Source organism: Corvus brachyrhynchos, unplaced genomic scaffold (genome assembly GCF_000691975.1).
Source record: "Corvus brachyrhynchos isolate BGI_N302 unplaced genomic scaffold, ASM69197v1 scaffold72, whole genome shotgun sequence".
In the NCBI taxonomy this organism is placed as follows: Eukaryota; Metazoa; Chordata; class Aves; order Passeriformes; family Corvidae; genus Corvus; species Corvus brachyrhynchos.
This window is the reverse complement of record NW_008236763.1, coordinates 891,395-905,010: the sequence shown is the minus strand read 5'-3', so window position 1 is coordinate 905,010 and position 13,616 is coordinate 891,395. Positions and strand designations below refer to the sequence as shown.

Here is a 13,616-nt window from a genome sequence, read left to right as displayed (position 1 = left end):
ATTACCCCTGGAATCTGCAGGTGACACCGTGAGCTCTGTGTGTGCAGCCATTGCAGCACAGTGGGGAGGGATGGCTGGAAGGTACCAAACTGCTTCAGCTGACCCAAAGGTTCAAAGGAAGCAAACGGGAGTCTCCTGATCATCCTTTTCTTTGCATCCATGCTGGAAACAGACGTGCCAGGGAGCCTGCAAATCTGACTGTCTTGCATAACAAATGCCCTGATGTAAAGGAGATCTCTGAACTTTTTTTTGGTCATACTTAAGGTCTAGAGCTTTACTAGAGAAGAGTAACAAGTCACTGGGCTCATCCCAGGGGTGAGGGAAGGGAGACCTCATCTGCCAGGGCTCCCGTAGGTGTTGGGAGGAATCTCCTTTATCAGAGGCTGAGGGGAGGTGCCAGGGCATGGCTCGGACTTGAGCTGCTGCAGGAAGAGGAGAGGGTGTGCTTGCATTTGCTTTTTGCCTTTTGCCGTGGCTTGGAAGCAGGGAACTGAAATGCCTCCTTCCTGCAGAGCTGCTCCCTGTCAGAGCGAGGGGCTCGATGCGGTGGCTGCGCTCGGCCGGAGAAAATGAAGGAAGGGCAAATCCAGGTGTGTGCCCAACACCTGGCAGGACCAGCAGTGTTGGGTGAGAACCGTCCTGGCTCTGCTGTCACACGGTGCAGTGGTGGGGCTGGGCTCTCTGGGGCCAGCGTGCTGGAATGCCAAGAGGTCCGGGCAGTGTGCTGGAATGCCAAGTGACTGGATCGCTGGTAGAATGACAGAGCCAGGGCTGCTGGACGTGCTTGGGGTCCACGTAACACGGTAACGGCGAGACGAAGCCCCTGCCATGGTTTGCTTCTCTCGGGACTGCTGGGGAGGAAGAGCAGGAGCCTCTCCTCTCCACTGCTGCAGTCTGTGCTTCCTTTGTCTTGCGTGTCTTCCCGCGGACAGCCGCTCTGCCTGGACTCCTGCTGCTTTCCCGAGCGTCCGCCGGGTCCGAGCTGGCTCGGCTGCATGAAGCTGTTTTCTCTCAGGCTGCTCCGTGCTCCCCGCTGAGCTGGGGCTGTGTACAGAGGTGCGCAGATGAGAGGACTGGCACAGCTCCGCTCCCTTCCCTCGCACCTGCGACTGCCTGGGAATGCCTCGGGTGGAAGTTTGCTGCTCTCCTCCCGCCCCCTTCCGCTGAGCCAAGGAGTGGATCCGCATCCCCGTGGGGTTGGGCTTCATGTGCTCGCCTGGTGAGGAACCCGTGAGCCCTGACAGCAGTGCCTGTGAAATCAGCGCCCCAGCAGCACCTCTGAACCTTTTCCCGGGCGAGGAGTTTCTTTTCTGAGTGTGAACTGCGGTACAGATTTGCACCCGGAGCCCGTGGAGGCACTGCGAGCTTGTTGTCCATGCTCTGTGCACACAAGAGGAATTGTCTGCCCGCTGATTTGTTGTACTCTGAGCATAATTTTTTGAGTTTCTTTATGGTAATGACTATGATGTGGCAATGCCATCTGTCCTCCTCAGAGTGCCGCTGCTACCGCCTGAACGGTTTCTCTCTGTTCAAGCGGCTGCCGATTCCTCTCTCGTCAGGTTCGCGGATGCTGGAGCAGAGCGTCGGGGAGTGGCTGGAGTCCATCGGCCTGCAGCAGTACGAGAGCAAGCTGCTCCTGAACGGCTTCGACGATGTCCGCTTCCTGGTGAGTGCCCTCCAGGGACCCCGGGCTCTGAGGAATGGGTTGGCCAAAGCTTCCTGTGTTACCGATGCCCCATGTGGGCGCCGGGCAGAGCCAAGTTCTGCTGCCCGGCACGATGGTCTTGGGGGGTGTAGATGGTTGGACAGAAGGAACAGATGAAGGTTGTGTTGGGTCTTTGCATTTAATTCGGGTGTTACTGGTTTTTTCACTATGATTTTGATAGAAAATTTTATTTCATCTGCTCCCTAAATCTTTACTATCCAATGTACTCCAGAAATGGGAACTGAAATTCGCTGGTGTTTTGACGGAACCCTTGAGCAGTCTGTGCTCTGAGCTGTGAAGGAGGCAGCAGACCTCTTGTTGGAACTGTACTTGCTCAGAGCATGCAGGCAGTATGTTAATGAGCTGTACCTAATTGCATTGACACTGTTGGCTCTGAAACCTAATGATGACGACATGGTAATGCTCAGCGTTGAGGGGTTTTGATAACCAGTGTCTAGAAACTTAAAGCTGCACGGTGTAAAATTCTGAGAATTCGTGTGGAATGATCAACTGCAAAGACAAAATCTTGGTGCTGCAGGAGGGGTTCTCCCTGCATGGCTTAAAGAAATGCCTTTGAATGTGGGCTCCAAGTTTGGTAAATAATAAAAAATAGTTGTAAACCTTTGGAAAAATCATTTTGGCTAATGCAGCATCCTGCCTTGGAACGGGAGCGGGGACATCTCTGGTGCTGGGGACAGTGCAGAGAGGTGACACCAGGAGGGTGTGAGCTGGGTGAGGGGGTTTGGAACACACAGTGGCCAGTGATGGTGGGGAGGATACAGGGGACAGCTGGAGAGAGACAGGAAGCTGGGAAAGGTCATGGATGGAGGCTCGAGGAAGCGCACACCTGAGCAGCATCTGTTGGGCTACGTGAAGGCAGGGTGTAATTATACTTTAAAAAATGACCTGGCCAGGAGGATAAATGTTGTTGGATCTCTCCAGCTGTTCCTCCTGGTCTCCACAGCAGGCAGCCGGGCCGTTTGCCTTCCCTTCACCTGGCAGAGCCAACACTCCCCCCCAGAGCTGGGGTTTGCTGTGGTTTTCACTCCGTGTCCCACCCGGCCAGTCCCAAACCCCAGCAGACTCTTGGCCAGGGATGGGGGAGGGTTCAGCATCCCTGTGTGTGCTGTTTGGAGATGGTACAACAAATTCAAATGAAATAACCTTGTAGATCCTCTTGGGATCCCCTGCTGATGGATCTGTGGTCACTGTGGGGTCGGTGGCTGCTCTCACCCAGCAGTTGCAGATAAAACACCATTCCCTTGCCTGGCCAGGGGCCCTCTCTCATTTAGCTCAGAACTCCAGTAGCAAAGGTTCCTCTGTGTGTCCCCTTTGTGTGGTGGTGTTGGGTACGTGGTAGGATTTGCTCTCTTCATGGCTGGATGTTTTTCTTCCCTGTCCAGTGCTGGGTGGCTGCTCCCAGTGCTGCTCCCCCTGGATTCAGGGGATGGGACACTCATTTGCTCATTCCTCTCAAATTTAAAAGGTCAAATAATTTCACAAAGATTTCCTGCAAACCCCAGCTGATTTCCATTTTGCTGCTTATCTCTTTTCCTAGGGAGTTGACCCTGGCGAACCCTGGCTTTAAATCCATTCATCCCAGCCCTGAGAACTCTAAACAAATACATGAGCCCAGCAGGAAAGTTGAATTATTTAAAATCTTTTCCTCTGAGGTGTTCCTTGCCTTCAGCTTCTGGTGTTGGGGGAGCAAAACCTTCAGATAGAGCACAAGTGAGGAACAAGTAGTTAATTTGGTTCTAGTGGTGTTTTTGATGTTCTTGGATGAATTATTAAAACTGCTGTGAACACTCAGGCTGGGCAGAGCAGGGGCTCAGGATGCTGAGCTCTGAGGGTTGGGCTGCCCAGTCCTCTTCTTTGCACAACCATTGCTTTATAGGCTGCCCCTTCCAGTCTCTAAGGGAGAATATTCCAAACTAAGTGTGTTACTTTCCTGGAGTTAAACAGTTTCTATGAAGGGATTAGTCCCTCTTGGGGCCTCGCTGTGTTCAGTATTTCAAGGTTCAAAGAACGCCAGGTAATGGTTTGCAAATCACCAGGTGGGTTATGAGGTTAATTAAGTTTTAGTAGTCCAACCTAGGAAATTGGAGTCCTTTGATACGAAAACACTTTTTTTTCTGTGCAGGATTTTGCATTGCACTGCTCCCTGCTCAGAGAGCTGCGGGGTGTTCTGGTGTGCCAGGATGCTCCCTTTGCTCTGGGATCCGCAGGTGCCTTTTGGGGGCAAACCAGGAGCTTTGCAGGAGGAAAGCGTTCGCTGTGCAGGGACAGTGCAGCTGCAGAGCAGGGCAGTGTCCTAAAAGAGCCCTTTAATTACGGAGGACCATACACAGCCTGTAGTAGATTGTAACTCGGAGGAGGGTTAAGAACAGTGTAGCAAGGAGCTTTCAGGTCACTGCAGCAGGGACCTGTGAGAGCTGGTGTGTGCAGGCGCCGGGGTGCTTGGTGCTGTTCTTCACTGGAGAAACAGGGTTTAAAGTGCCCTGTCTGCCCTGGGGGTGGGACAGGGTTGTAAGAGACAGAAACTGGTTGTGCCGGGCTTGCTGGTGCTCTGGTGGCCTGTACTGCAGCCAGGTCTGGTTTCAGGAATTCTTGATTCCCTGGGTATTTTCAGCTGGCTCCTGTGCTAATCCGTGCCCCATGTCACAAGAGCCTTTACCCCCAGGTAGGGAAATGATTCACAAGCACACCGTGTGTAAAGAGAGTTTGAAAAGTGCTCTGTAAATATATTTGGCTTCTTAATTAAATGTTAATATAGGAAGGCAGAAACATGTGTTGTTTCCAAAAATAATAATTCCGTTATTTTCAGAACTCCAGGAATAGGGGATTAGGGGATTAGCTGTGCTCCAGCCACGTGCCGGCCGCCTCACTGGACAGGCTGCACCTGGAGTGAGAGCAGGGAGGGGATGAGGGTCCTGCTCCTCTCGGGCTCTGCTGACCAACAGCTGAGAGGGGCACAGGGGACCCACAGCTCCTGCAGGTGACAGTGGGAGCCACGAGTGTCTCTCAGGCTGTGCTGTGGAAGGGAAAGGTGCTCTGGAGCCTCCTCTGTGCTCCTGGGAATTCTAGCTCTGCATCTGGGACAAAGTTGATCTTGATCAAGCATTGGCTTCACTCAGGGGTGGGTATCACTGGCATAAGTCAACAGGATTATTGAGACATGGATGTGACGTGACATTGGAGCGCCCTCATCCATGTACGTGTTCCTGGGAAGGGACCAAGGTCTACACGGATCTTGGATTGTGTAATTTTTTGGCTTGGTTGAGGGAAGAAAGGGAAGGATTTAGGTAGCTTGGCTTTCTAAAACACTGAGTTTTCTTCCCACATCTACGTATTGGGCCCCATCTCTGCTTCTGCAGAAATTCTTCTACTCCCTTCACGTTGCCTACAGTAGCCCCACTGTGTTTATGGACAAGGCAGGGAAGAGGCGTTCCCTGTTATTCTGCCACTCGCGAGCACAAACCCCATTGCCCAAGACAGCAGCTTCTTTCCCTCACCCTCGGCGTTGCCACTTAGTGACCTTCATGGCCAGCACCACTGCCACGGGGCAGTCGGACTGGGACACTCAGCCGCTGCTTTTCATATGGAGCTGGAACTGGGCAGCAGCCTGTGCAGGCAGCTGGGCTTAGGAACAGCTCAAGTGGAGATAGTGCTTCCAGTCCTCCTTCTCTGCTCTGCAGCCCGCTGGGATTGCTCCATCAGAGGGGAAAGTTTATTTGTGCGGTGGGTGAACACAACTGAGGCGAAGCTGCTGGCAGTGGCTGTGCTGTCCTTGACTGAGCGAAAATACAGCTCTGCAAGTAGGATAAAACCCTCAGCAGCGCTGCCTGCCAAATGTGAACAGCTCCAGTGAACCGGGAATGCCCACCCCACCACCCAGGAGGAGCAGCACTGCTGCCTCCCACGTGGAGGAACGAGGCCCCGTGGCGTGCGCCGAGTTCCAGGAGCCTCATTGCCTCATCCCTCACCAGAGGAGGGAAATGAAAGGTCACAACACTGCAGCAGTGAGTGAGAAGTGTCATCCAGAAAAGTGCACAATAAATGGACTTAATTGTCCTTGGCGGGTAATGAGCCGGGGAGCTGGGAGAGCAGGAAGAATGTCCCAGGAATATGGGCCAAGAGGGATTCTGCTGCTCCTGGAGCTTGGCCCCATCGTGTCTTCTGTGCTCACTAGTGCATTTGCTGCAGATGTCCACTTTGGGAAGTCCATAGGAAATGGATTTTGGGATGCCCAGTGCATTCCTGGTCCCTGCAGCAAACAGGGATTAACCCAGGGAAACAGCAGGCTGGACTTTGCCTGTCTGGGGAGGGCAAGGACGTGGCCACCCTAATGAGAAGGAATTGCAATAATTGATGGTGGAATTCCTCCACAGAAGTGGGGAAGGAAATGCCATTACCTGTTCCCTCACACGGTGTCTTGTGATCCCACAGATCCTATAAATGTGTGTGAGATGCTTGCAAAAGCTTTCCCCTTCCCCCGGAGGGCGGGATCTTGCTGCTGCCCCCACAGCTTCCTCTGGGCTGACATCTGAGAAGGGCAAACCCTGCGTGCTCTGGCAGTTGTACCAGTGTTCTGGAGCTGAACTTTTTATTCAGTTCAAAGATATTTTGATTCACAAATGAGCAGGTAAAAAAGAACATAAACCATTTTTTATGGCTTTTTTTTATTGTTCAAGCCTGGATTCCCATGGAGTGTGTGGAAAGCAGCTAATGCTGATTCAATGAGACAGCGTCAGAAAGGGAAATCTGTTCTCTGCATGTAGTGCCCTGGGCAACTCTGGGGGGTTTTATTTATTTTTTTATAATTGGGGAGAAGTGGTAGAAAAATGATGGTGGTTGAAGAACGGGGTGTTCGCAAATAATTCAGGGTAGTGACATTAATTTGATTAAATGCAATTCAGGGCCATGTTAGATTAGCCTGCAGTGGTGTTTGCTAATGGAACAGCCTTTCCTTCCCCTTTTCCTCTCTGTGCATGCAGGCAAAAAGAGGATAAATGTGGAGCTGAGGCCTTGGCTCAGGTTGGCTCACCTTGGCTGGATGTGTGAGCTGAGCTCGGCACCTCTCGTGCCTTCCCACATCTGACGGGATGTGAACAAAGCCAGGTCTCCTTTGCTCTGCAGATCCTGGGGTTTGGGTGTGGGTGACATCTGCACAATCCTCCTTCTCACCTGGTACCTGCCCTGCTGGAGCACTGGCATCTCCTGTGTCCTCAGTCACTCAGCTCTGCCTGATCCAGCTCCGAACGGCCCAGCTGGGCGTGCAGCTGCTGGTCCCCTGGGCAGAGCAGCCAGGCTTTGGACATGCTCTGGGAAATGTGTCTGCCCCAGAGCTTTTTTCTATTTTCATATAGAACTTCTCATTTTATAGTAGCCATTTGGGGAAAACTGCACTGACACATTCTGGTAGCAGTTTGCACCCAGGAATGATCTGTGAGGAATGGGGTCCCACCAGAGACCACTGACAGGGTTTTACTGCATCTGCTCTTGTTGAAACAGAGTGAGAACCTGGCCTGATCACAGCTGGTGCAGGGATTTTAGTGCAGACTCGGGTGAGCCCTGTGTAGCTCATGCCTGGGCTGTGTCAGGCTGGAACTGGAGCGAGCTCTCCTCAGCTGGGCAGAAGCTCTGGGTGGCTGTTTCTGGGTTTGGTCACTGCTGCCAGCCCCTGGGAACACGTGCCAGGGTCCCCAGACTGACTGTGCAGCACTGGATGAGCCCCTCAGAGTGGAGTTGGACTCTGGGGTGAGGGTCTCTGCCAAGCCCCTGAGTGGGAATCGGTTCATTCAATTAAGTGAATTCTGTTTGACATCTCCCCAGTGAGATTGTGCTTTATCCACCATGGTAGGGGTGTTAGGGTTTTCTCTGGAAGGGAATGGTGAGAGCAGAGGCATGCAGGGCTCTGGGGTTGAAGGAAGTTTGAGGATCTTGGGAAACATGGCAGAGCTGTGCCAAAGTTCCCTGGATAATAGGAATGGACTCCACGGGGAGCAGAGAGGTTGGAGTGGATTTTGAGGAGCAAAGTGGGTGGACCAGAACTGGCAATTTAGAGGATACTTATATTTGATTCATTAGTAGCTCCAGGCCCCATAAACATTAAAAAAGCCATTAAAATTGCAGTTAATTTTTTTTCTCTCAATAAAATTGCTTGAATTTGACAACCATGACCAATTCCCTCTGTTGCCATTGTCATGCTGCCAGTCTGCATGGGCAAGAAAATTAAACAAAAATGAAGTGACTGCGTGCTAATCTCAGATTTATTGTAGGGTTTTGTGCATGAGCCCCTTTCCCCATTGATGCTCTTTGAAGAGTTGGGGCTTCATCATCGTCCCTGTGGCCAAGCAGATCCTTTTCCCTGCTTTCCACTCAAGTACCCCAGACTGCAGGTGCCTTGAAGGGAAGGCACCAAGCTCCACCAATCACGAGGCCGATTACAAACACAGATTTGTATGACCAAGTGGGTTTCTCCTGCTCTGAGATCTGGGTGTGCAGGGCCCAGCTGTGAGGCTGTCACTCAGGGTCTGTGGTGAGCTGGACATGTCTCCATCTCCCATATCCAGGCTGCCAAAAGCAGAGCAATAGCAGTGACAGCAGAATCCACGACAAGATGCAAATTGTCTCGAATGCACTGGGGGGAAAAAGAAAAAGAGCTTTGTATGCATTTTGTATGCACAGAGAGCCTTCAGCTGTCTCTCTGCTTGGGATGTCTGCAGGAGCCTTCAGAGTCTGGGAACGCTGTGTTTGGGTTTTGCATCTGTTGCTTTTGATAGCAGACCCATCCTGGTCCCTGTCCTCCCCGTGCAGGGTGTGCTCACAGCAGCGTTGGCGTCGGGGTCCATCCGCTGCCGGCCCGGCCGCGCGTCCTGCACGGAGCACTCGGTGCCTCAGGCCCTTCCTTAGCTGGAACGAGAGCGTGGACAGACGCCAGGCTCTGAGGAGGAAGCAGCATCTGAAAATTGGGTAGTTAAGTGCCTGCAGAGTGTCCTGCTGGAGGAGGAATCTGGCAGATTTTGGCAGTGCTGCCTTCAGCTCACTCACTTTGGGGTCACCTCGGTAGCAGGAGGGGACGCTGCCTTCTGCCAGGTAACCTCTGACTCTGTGTTTTCCTTTACTGAGAACCTGGAGCCTCATGGGCTGTTTAACTACAGTGCAGGCAGTGAGGTGTGAACCAAAGCCAACCCTTTTTCCAAGAACTCCTGTCTCTGCAGGCAGGTTGACTGCACCGGCATCCTACAGGGCTGCCAGTGAGGACACAGGTCACTGGTAGATCCCTGCCCTCCCTCAGGGTGATGTGCAGGGCAGAGACAGGGGTCAGGAGTGTCCCTCATGGTGGTGTGTATTTGTGCCTCTCCATGGAGGGGACTCTGGCTCAGAGGGAGCTGAAGGCCAGGTTGGGGGATGAAGGCGCCTCTGACGGCCTGGCAGCCAGTCTGTGCCAGCTGGGACTCGGGACAGATTCACCCTACTCAATTTCAGGTGTCTGCCTGGGCTGATGGTTCAGCTCTTTGAGTTGCCAGTGGAGCAGAGGAGTTCTGCCCCAGGTAATGCATTTCAGCCCCTGTCCCTTCCCTGGCTGAGCCCAGGTGGGGGCTGGTTCCTGACACAGCACATGGTGAGGTGTTGGGATGAAGGAGCTGATGGGTGTCCCTCACTGCCCCAAAGTGTGGGTGACAGTGAGAGCTCTGGTCTGGGCCAGCCCTGAGCCTCCCTCATTCTGCTCAGCCCCAGAGGGCACCCAGGAGGAACGTGCAAGGTAGAAGCACTTGTCACAAGGAATAAAATTGGAGGCACATCTTGGGAACATCTTTGTGATTCTAATTGGCATCTCTGAGGCTGCTTCTGGAGGCTCCTGGAGGACTGGGCTGATGGCAGAGCACATCCCTGAGCTCTGGTCTCCCCACTGAGCCCGTCCTCAGAGAACCTGGGGAGGGGCTGGTGGGAGCTGGGGCTGCTCTGTGCCCTCAGAGGGGCACTGGGAGGTGGCATCTGCTGACCTGTGGCCAGCACCAAAGGGAACATTTGGGTAAAACCAAAGAGCAGCAGTGGCCCACGCAGAGCAGCTCTGCCCCTTGGCTCTTGTCTGAGGCCGTGTTGGGTGCAGACAGGTTTAAAGTCTGGCTCCTCTGTGTGGCTGGCAAAGGTTAAAAGATCTCCAGTGTCTTTGTATTTAATTCTCTTTTTTAGTGGCAGATTATTGTTTTCTGTGGGAGATGAAATCCAAATGGGTTTGAAGGACATTTCTCGTGCACCAGGGGCTGGAATGATTTGTTCAGAGCTGCTACGCTTTGTCTATCCTTGTTAGGTACCCAGAGAATACGGACTGGCACCAAGGGAATTTAATGTGACACATAAAAATAAGGAGAGCAGGAGAAAGCTGTAGGCTTCACAGTATTTAACTACCTTGTATCCTTGCTACATAGCAAGCAATTTTCTTTGAATTTGAGATGCCAAAGGTGAGAGAACACCTATTGCCCTGCCTTGGAGCTGACACTGGTGCCCTGTGGGAGAGCAAGAGCCACCAGCCCTGTGCTGCTCATGTGGGACCACGGCCGTGCCAAAGGGGATTAGCACCAAAAAGGGCTCAACACTGGAAAGTGAGCATGAGTGAAAATGTAAATAGGATCAGCAGGCTTGTTTAGTTTTATACATGAAAATTACACATCGCCATTGTCACAGCTCATTTGGCTGCCGACTGTTCCTGCTGTCAGAGTGGCACGAAGGGAAGGACTGGCTGTGAGCTCTGCCCTTGCCAGCATCTTCCCTGCACTCCCCCAGCTTCAGCCCTGGCTCTCTGCAGGGAGATGGAGCCACAAAGCACCAAGATGGGTAGGTCAAGGGAGCAGAGCAGGCCCAGGCATTGGGAACTGCAGGTTTCAAGCTGTGACAATAACGTGCTGTGGGCACTTCAGTCCCTCCCTGTTCCTCCCCCACACGGGGCAGTAATACTTTGCTTTGCAAACCTATGAGAGAAATCCCATCACTTGCTCTGGCCCTCTTTGTCCATTTCAAAAAGCTCTTTTGAAGCCATCTCTCTCTGGGAGATGAATTCCTCGCACACAGGCTGCGTTCCTGCCAGCTGAGGTGTCTGTCAGGGGAGTTAATCCGCATTAATCCCTTCCCTCCTCCCCGGAGCTGAGCACACAATCTCCTGCTGTTACAGGAATGCACATTAAATGTGGCTCTTTGGCTTAAAATTTGTGAACAAGAAAGGGGAGGGGATGTTTCCATCTTTCTGGTGGGATGCTGCTGCCCACCAGCCAGAGGTCACTGCCCTGGCAGCAGCAGCTCCTTGTGTTAATCACAGGGGGTTTGTTCCCAATCCAAAGGGAGCTGCTGCTTGTGCACCAAATGGGCAGCCTGGAGCCTTCAGCAGCAACCTGCCTCTTCTTACTCCCTGATTTTGTGCAGTTGAGGGGTGCACAGAACAGTTCACGTGATGTGGTTCCATCCTCACACGGCTCATGGTGTGCAGTGTCACCACTCAGGTGAGCCCCTGGTGTCCCTTGGCCTCGCTCACAGGCCGTGGGGTGCAGGGGAGATGGGTCTGGCCATGATCTGGTGTCCACAGGCACACTGGGGCAGTGGCAGTAGCTCTTCCCAGCGCAATGGCCCCAACTGGCACAGTCTGTGAACTGGCCTTTGGGAAAACACAGAATGAACCCCCCTCATGGGCTGCAGAGCCATTTAGTCCCAGCTCTTTCTGCTGTTTAAACAACTCTCAGACAAATAAATGCCTTTGTGCCCGTGGCTGTCAGCTCAGGCTCTGCTCTCCTGTCCCCTCCCAGCTCTCCAGGAATCGTGTGTGGGATCTGACCTGCTGAGGGAGGGGGAGGCAGAGGAGCCCCGTCAGGGGGTGGTGAGAGCTGTGCCTCCTGCCACCCACTGCTGTTTGCCACTGCTGTTTGCTAAATGACTGTAGTGTGGGCTGCAGGGCAGCTCTCCCACGTGGCAGAGAGATCTCTGGGCATCTCTTATCTCTGGTGTTAATTCCCTGTTTCCCTGAACACTCCTCTGTGGCCGAGGGAAGAGCAGCTCCCGGGTGGAGAGCTGTGTGCCATCCTGCTCTGTTGTCGCCCCCCCTGCCAGGGAGGTGGCAGTGATGCTGCTTGGCAGGAGCAGAGCAGCTGCTGGCGTGGCCGGGAGCAAGGACACGCTCGGGGGGTGGCTGCTCCGGGGCAGCTTGCTGCATTTAAAGCAGGTAGCATTCAGCAAAGCACATATGCTGAAATCCCACGAAACTGTGGATGGGAAGATGTAGGAAACCCTTGCTGCCCTTTTTGTAGGGTGCCTGGCAATCTCACCTGCCCTCACCTTCCCTGCAGCCGGCCTTAATTGGGTTTCTCTTATAAAACCAGAATGTGGAACAGTGAAGCGCTGTCGGCGCACACCTTCTGCTGGGACTCCCCGGGGAGCAGAGGGAGGCAGGGCTGGGAAGGGGGTCCGGGCTCGAGCTGAAGCCTTCAGTCACACAGCAGCGTGGCTCTGCCAGGCGAGGGGAAACGTGTCCTGCTGAGCTCTGCCCAGGTAGGACAGCAGGGAAGCAGGTTGTGACAGAGGCTTTTAAAGGGGGGTAGAGTCCGTGTGCTTCTGCTCTGCAGGGGGAAGGGGGCAGAAAATGGGTTTTAACAGCACAGTGTGGGGTGACTGGAGCATCTCTGCCCCTGCCTGGAGCCAGAGGAGACACCTGACCTTCCTGGGCTGCCAGGGAAAGCAGTGCAGGTTTCTCTGTGGCCGTGGAGGGAGACTGAGCAGAACCCAGAGCCCCTGCTCGGACGTGGAGGGGGCTGGGGTTTGCCTGGGCACTGTTACAGGATGTTTAAAGCCTCTGTGTGTGCATCCCACGGGATGTGGCTGTAAGCCATGCCCCAGGGCTAAAGGCTGGGAGTGGGAAGGGGGAGCAGTGCTCCGTGTGCTGCAGCTCTGCTCGTGTCAGCCCTCTCTGTGCCCGAGGTCGGTACATGGGGCAGAGCTCCCAGCCTTGGAAGCCTTCCTTATCATTGTTGTCTTCCTCCTCCTGCTGCCAGGACATGCTGGAGGTCGAGTCAGAGGGTGCCATAACTGTGTGATGTCCATTCACACGCCTGATGTGGCTCCTGTTGTCCCCTGCTCCCATGTCGCTCCCTGCTGTCCCCACAGGGCTGTAATGTCATGGAAGACCAGGACCTTCGGGATATCGGGATCGGTGACCCGCAGCACCGCCGGAAGCTGCTCCAGGCTGCTCGCTCCCTCCCGAAGGTCAGCACCAGCTGATGATGGGACATTGCCAAGCATGGCTGGGAACACAGGGGAAACAAAAGCCAGTCCTTGCATCTCTGGCCATGGAGGAATCTCAGGGGCTCTGGGAAGGGTTTGGGGAATAGCAGGGAGGAGGAGGAGTATATTGATCTTCCAGGCTATGTGGATGGTGGTAGCTCCATGCTGGGACTGTTCCTCCTGGCAGTCTTGATACCAAGCACATTCTTTGTTTATACAGTGATTTTGTTACTGGCTAGTGGAGATGGCCATGGCCTGTAAACTGATTTTCTTTGACCCCATATCCCTTGGGATCCCAGCTCCTGCAGCTTTTAACACCTTCCTTGTGCTTTCACAGTTGAAACCCCTGGGCTGTGATGGGAATAGCCAGCCCTCAGTTCCTGCATGGCTCGACTCCCTGGGGCTGCAGGATTACATCCAGTCCTTCCTCTCGAGTGGCTACAGCTCTATTGACACTGTGAAAAACCTCTGGGAGCTTGAGATAGTAAACGTGAGTGTCGCCTCTCTCCTGCCGGGGCAGCGAGATCCTGCCCCGTTCCCTGGGGCCAGCACTTGCCACAAATCTCTCAGAGCAGCTCTGTGCCCATGGTGACCATGGTCTCTCCCTGCAGGTGCTGAACGTGAACCTTCTGGGAGATGGCAG

At 53.7% G+C, this 13,616-nt stretch overlaps 1 protein-coding gene across 1 annotated transcript in view; it reads left to right on the top strand.

The window, feature by feature from the left end:
* Positions 1–13,616, top strand: part of ANKS1A (ankyrin repeat and sterile alpha motif domain containing 1A) — a 56,567-nt gene that overhangs the window by 36,047 nt on the left and 6,904 nt on the right. Inside the window, 5 exon segments of the mRNA XM_017727206.1 lie at positions 1,560–1,666; positions 12,857–12,955; positions 13,311–13,463; positions 13,585–13,614; position 13,616. The exon segment at position 13,616 is cut by the window's right edge and continues 80 nt beyond it. Of these exon segments, the coding sequence (XP_017582695.1) occupies positions 1,560–1,666; positions 12,857–12,955; positions 13,311–13,463; positions 13,585–13,614; position 13,616 (390 nt within the window).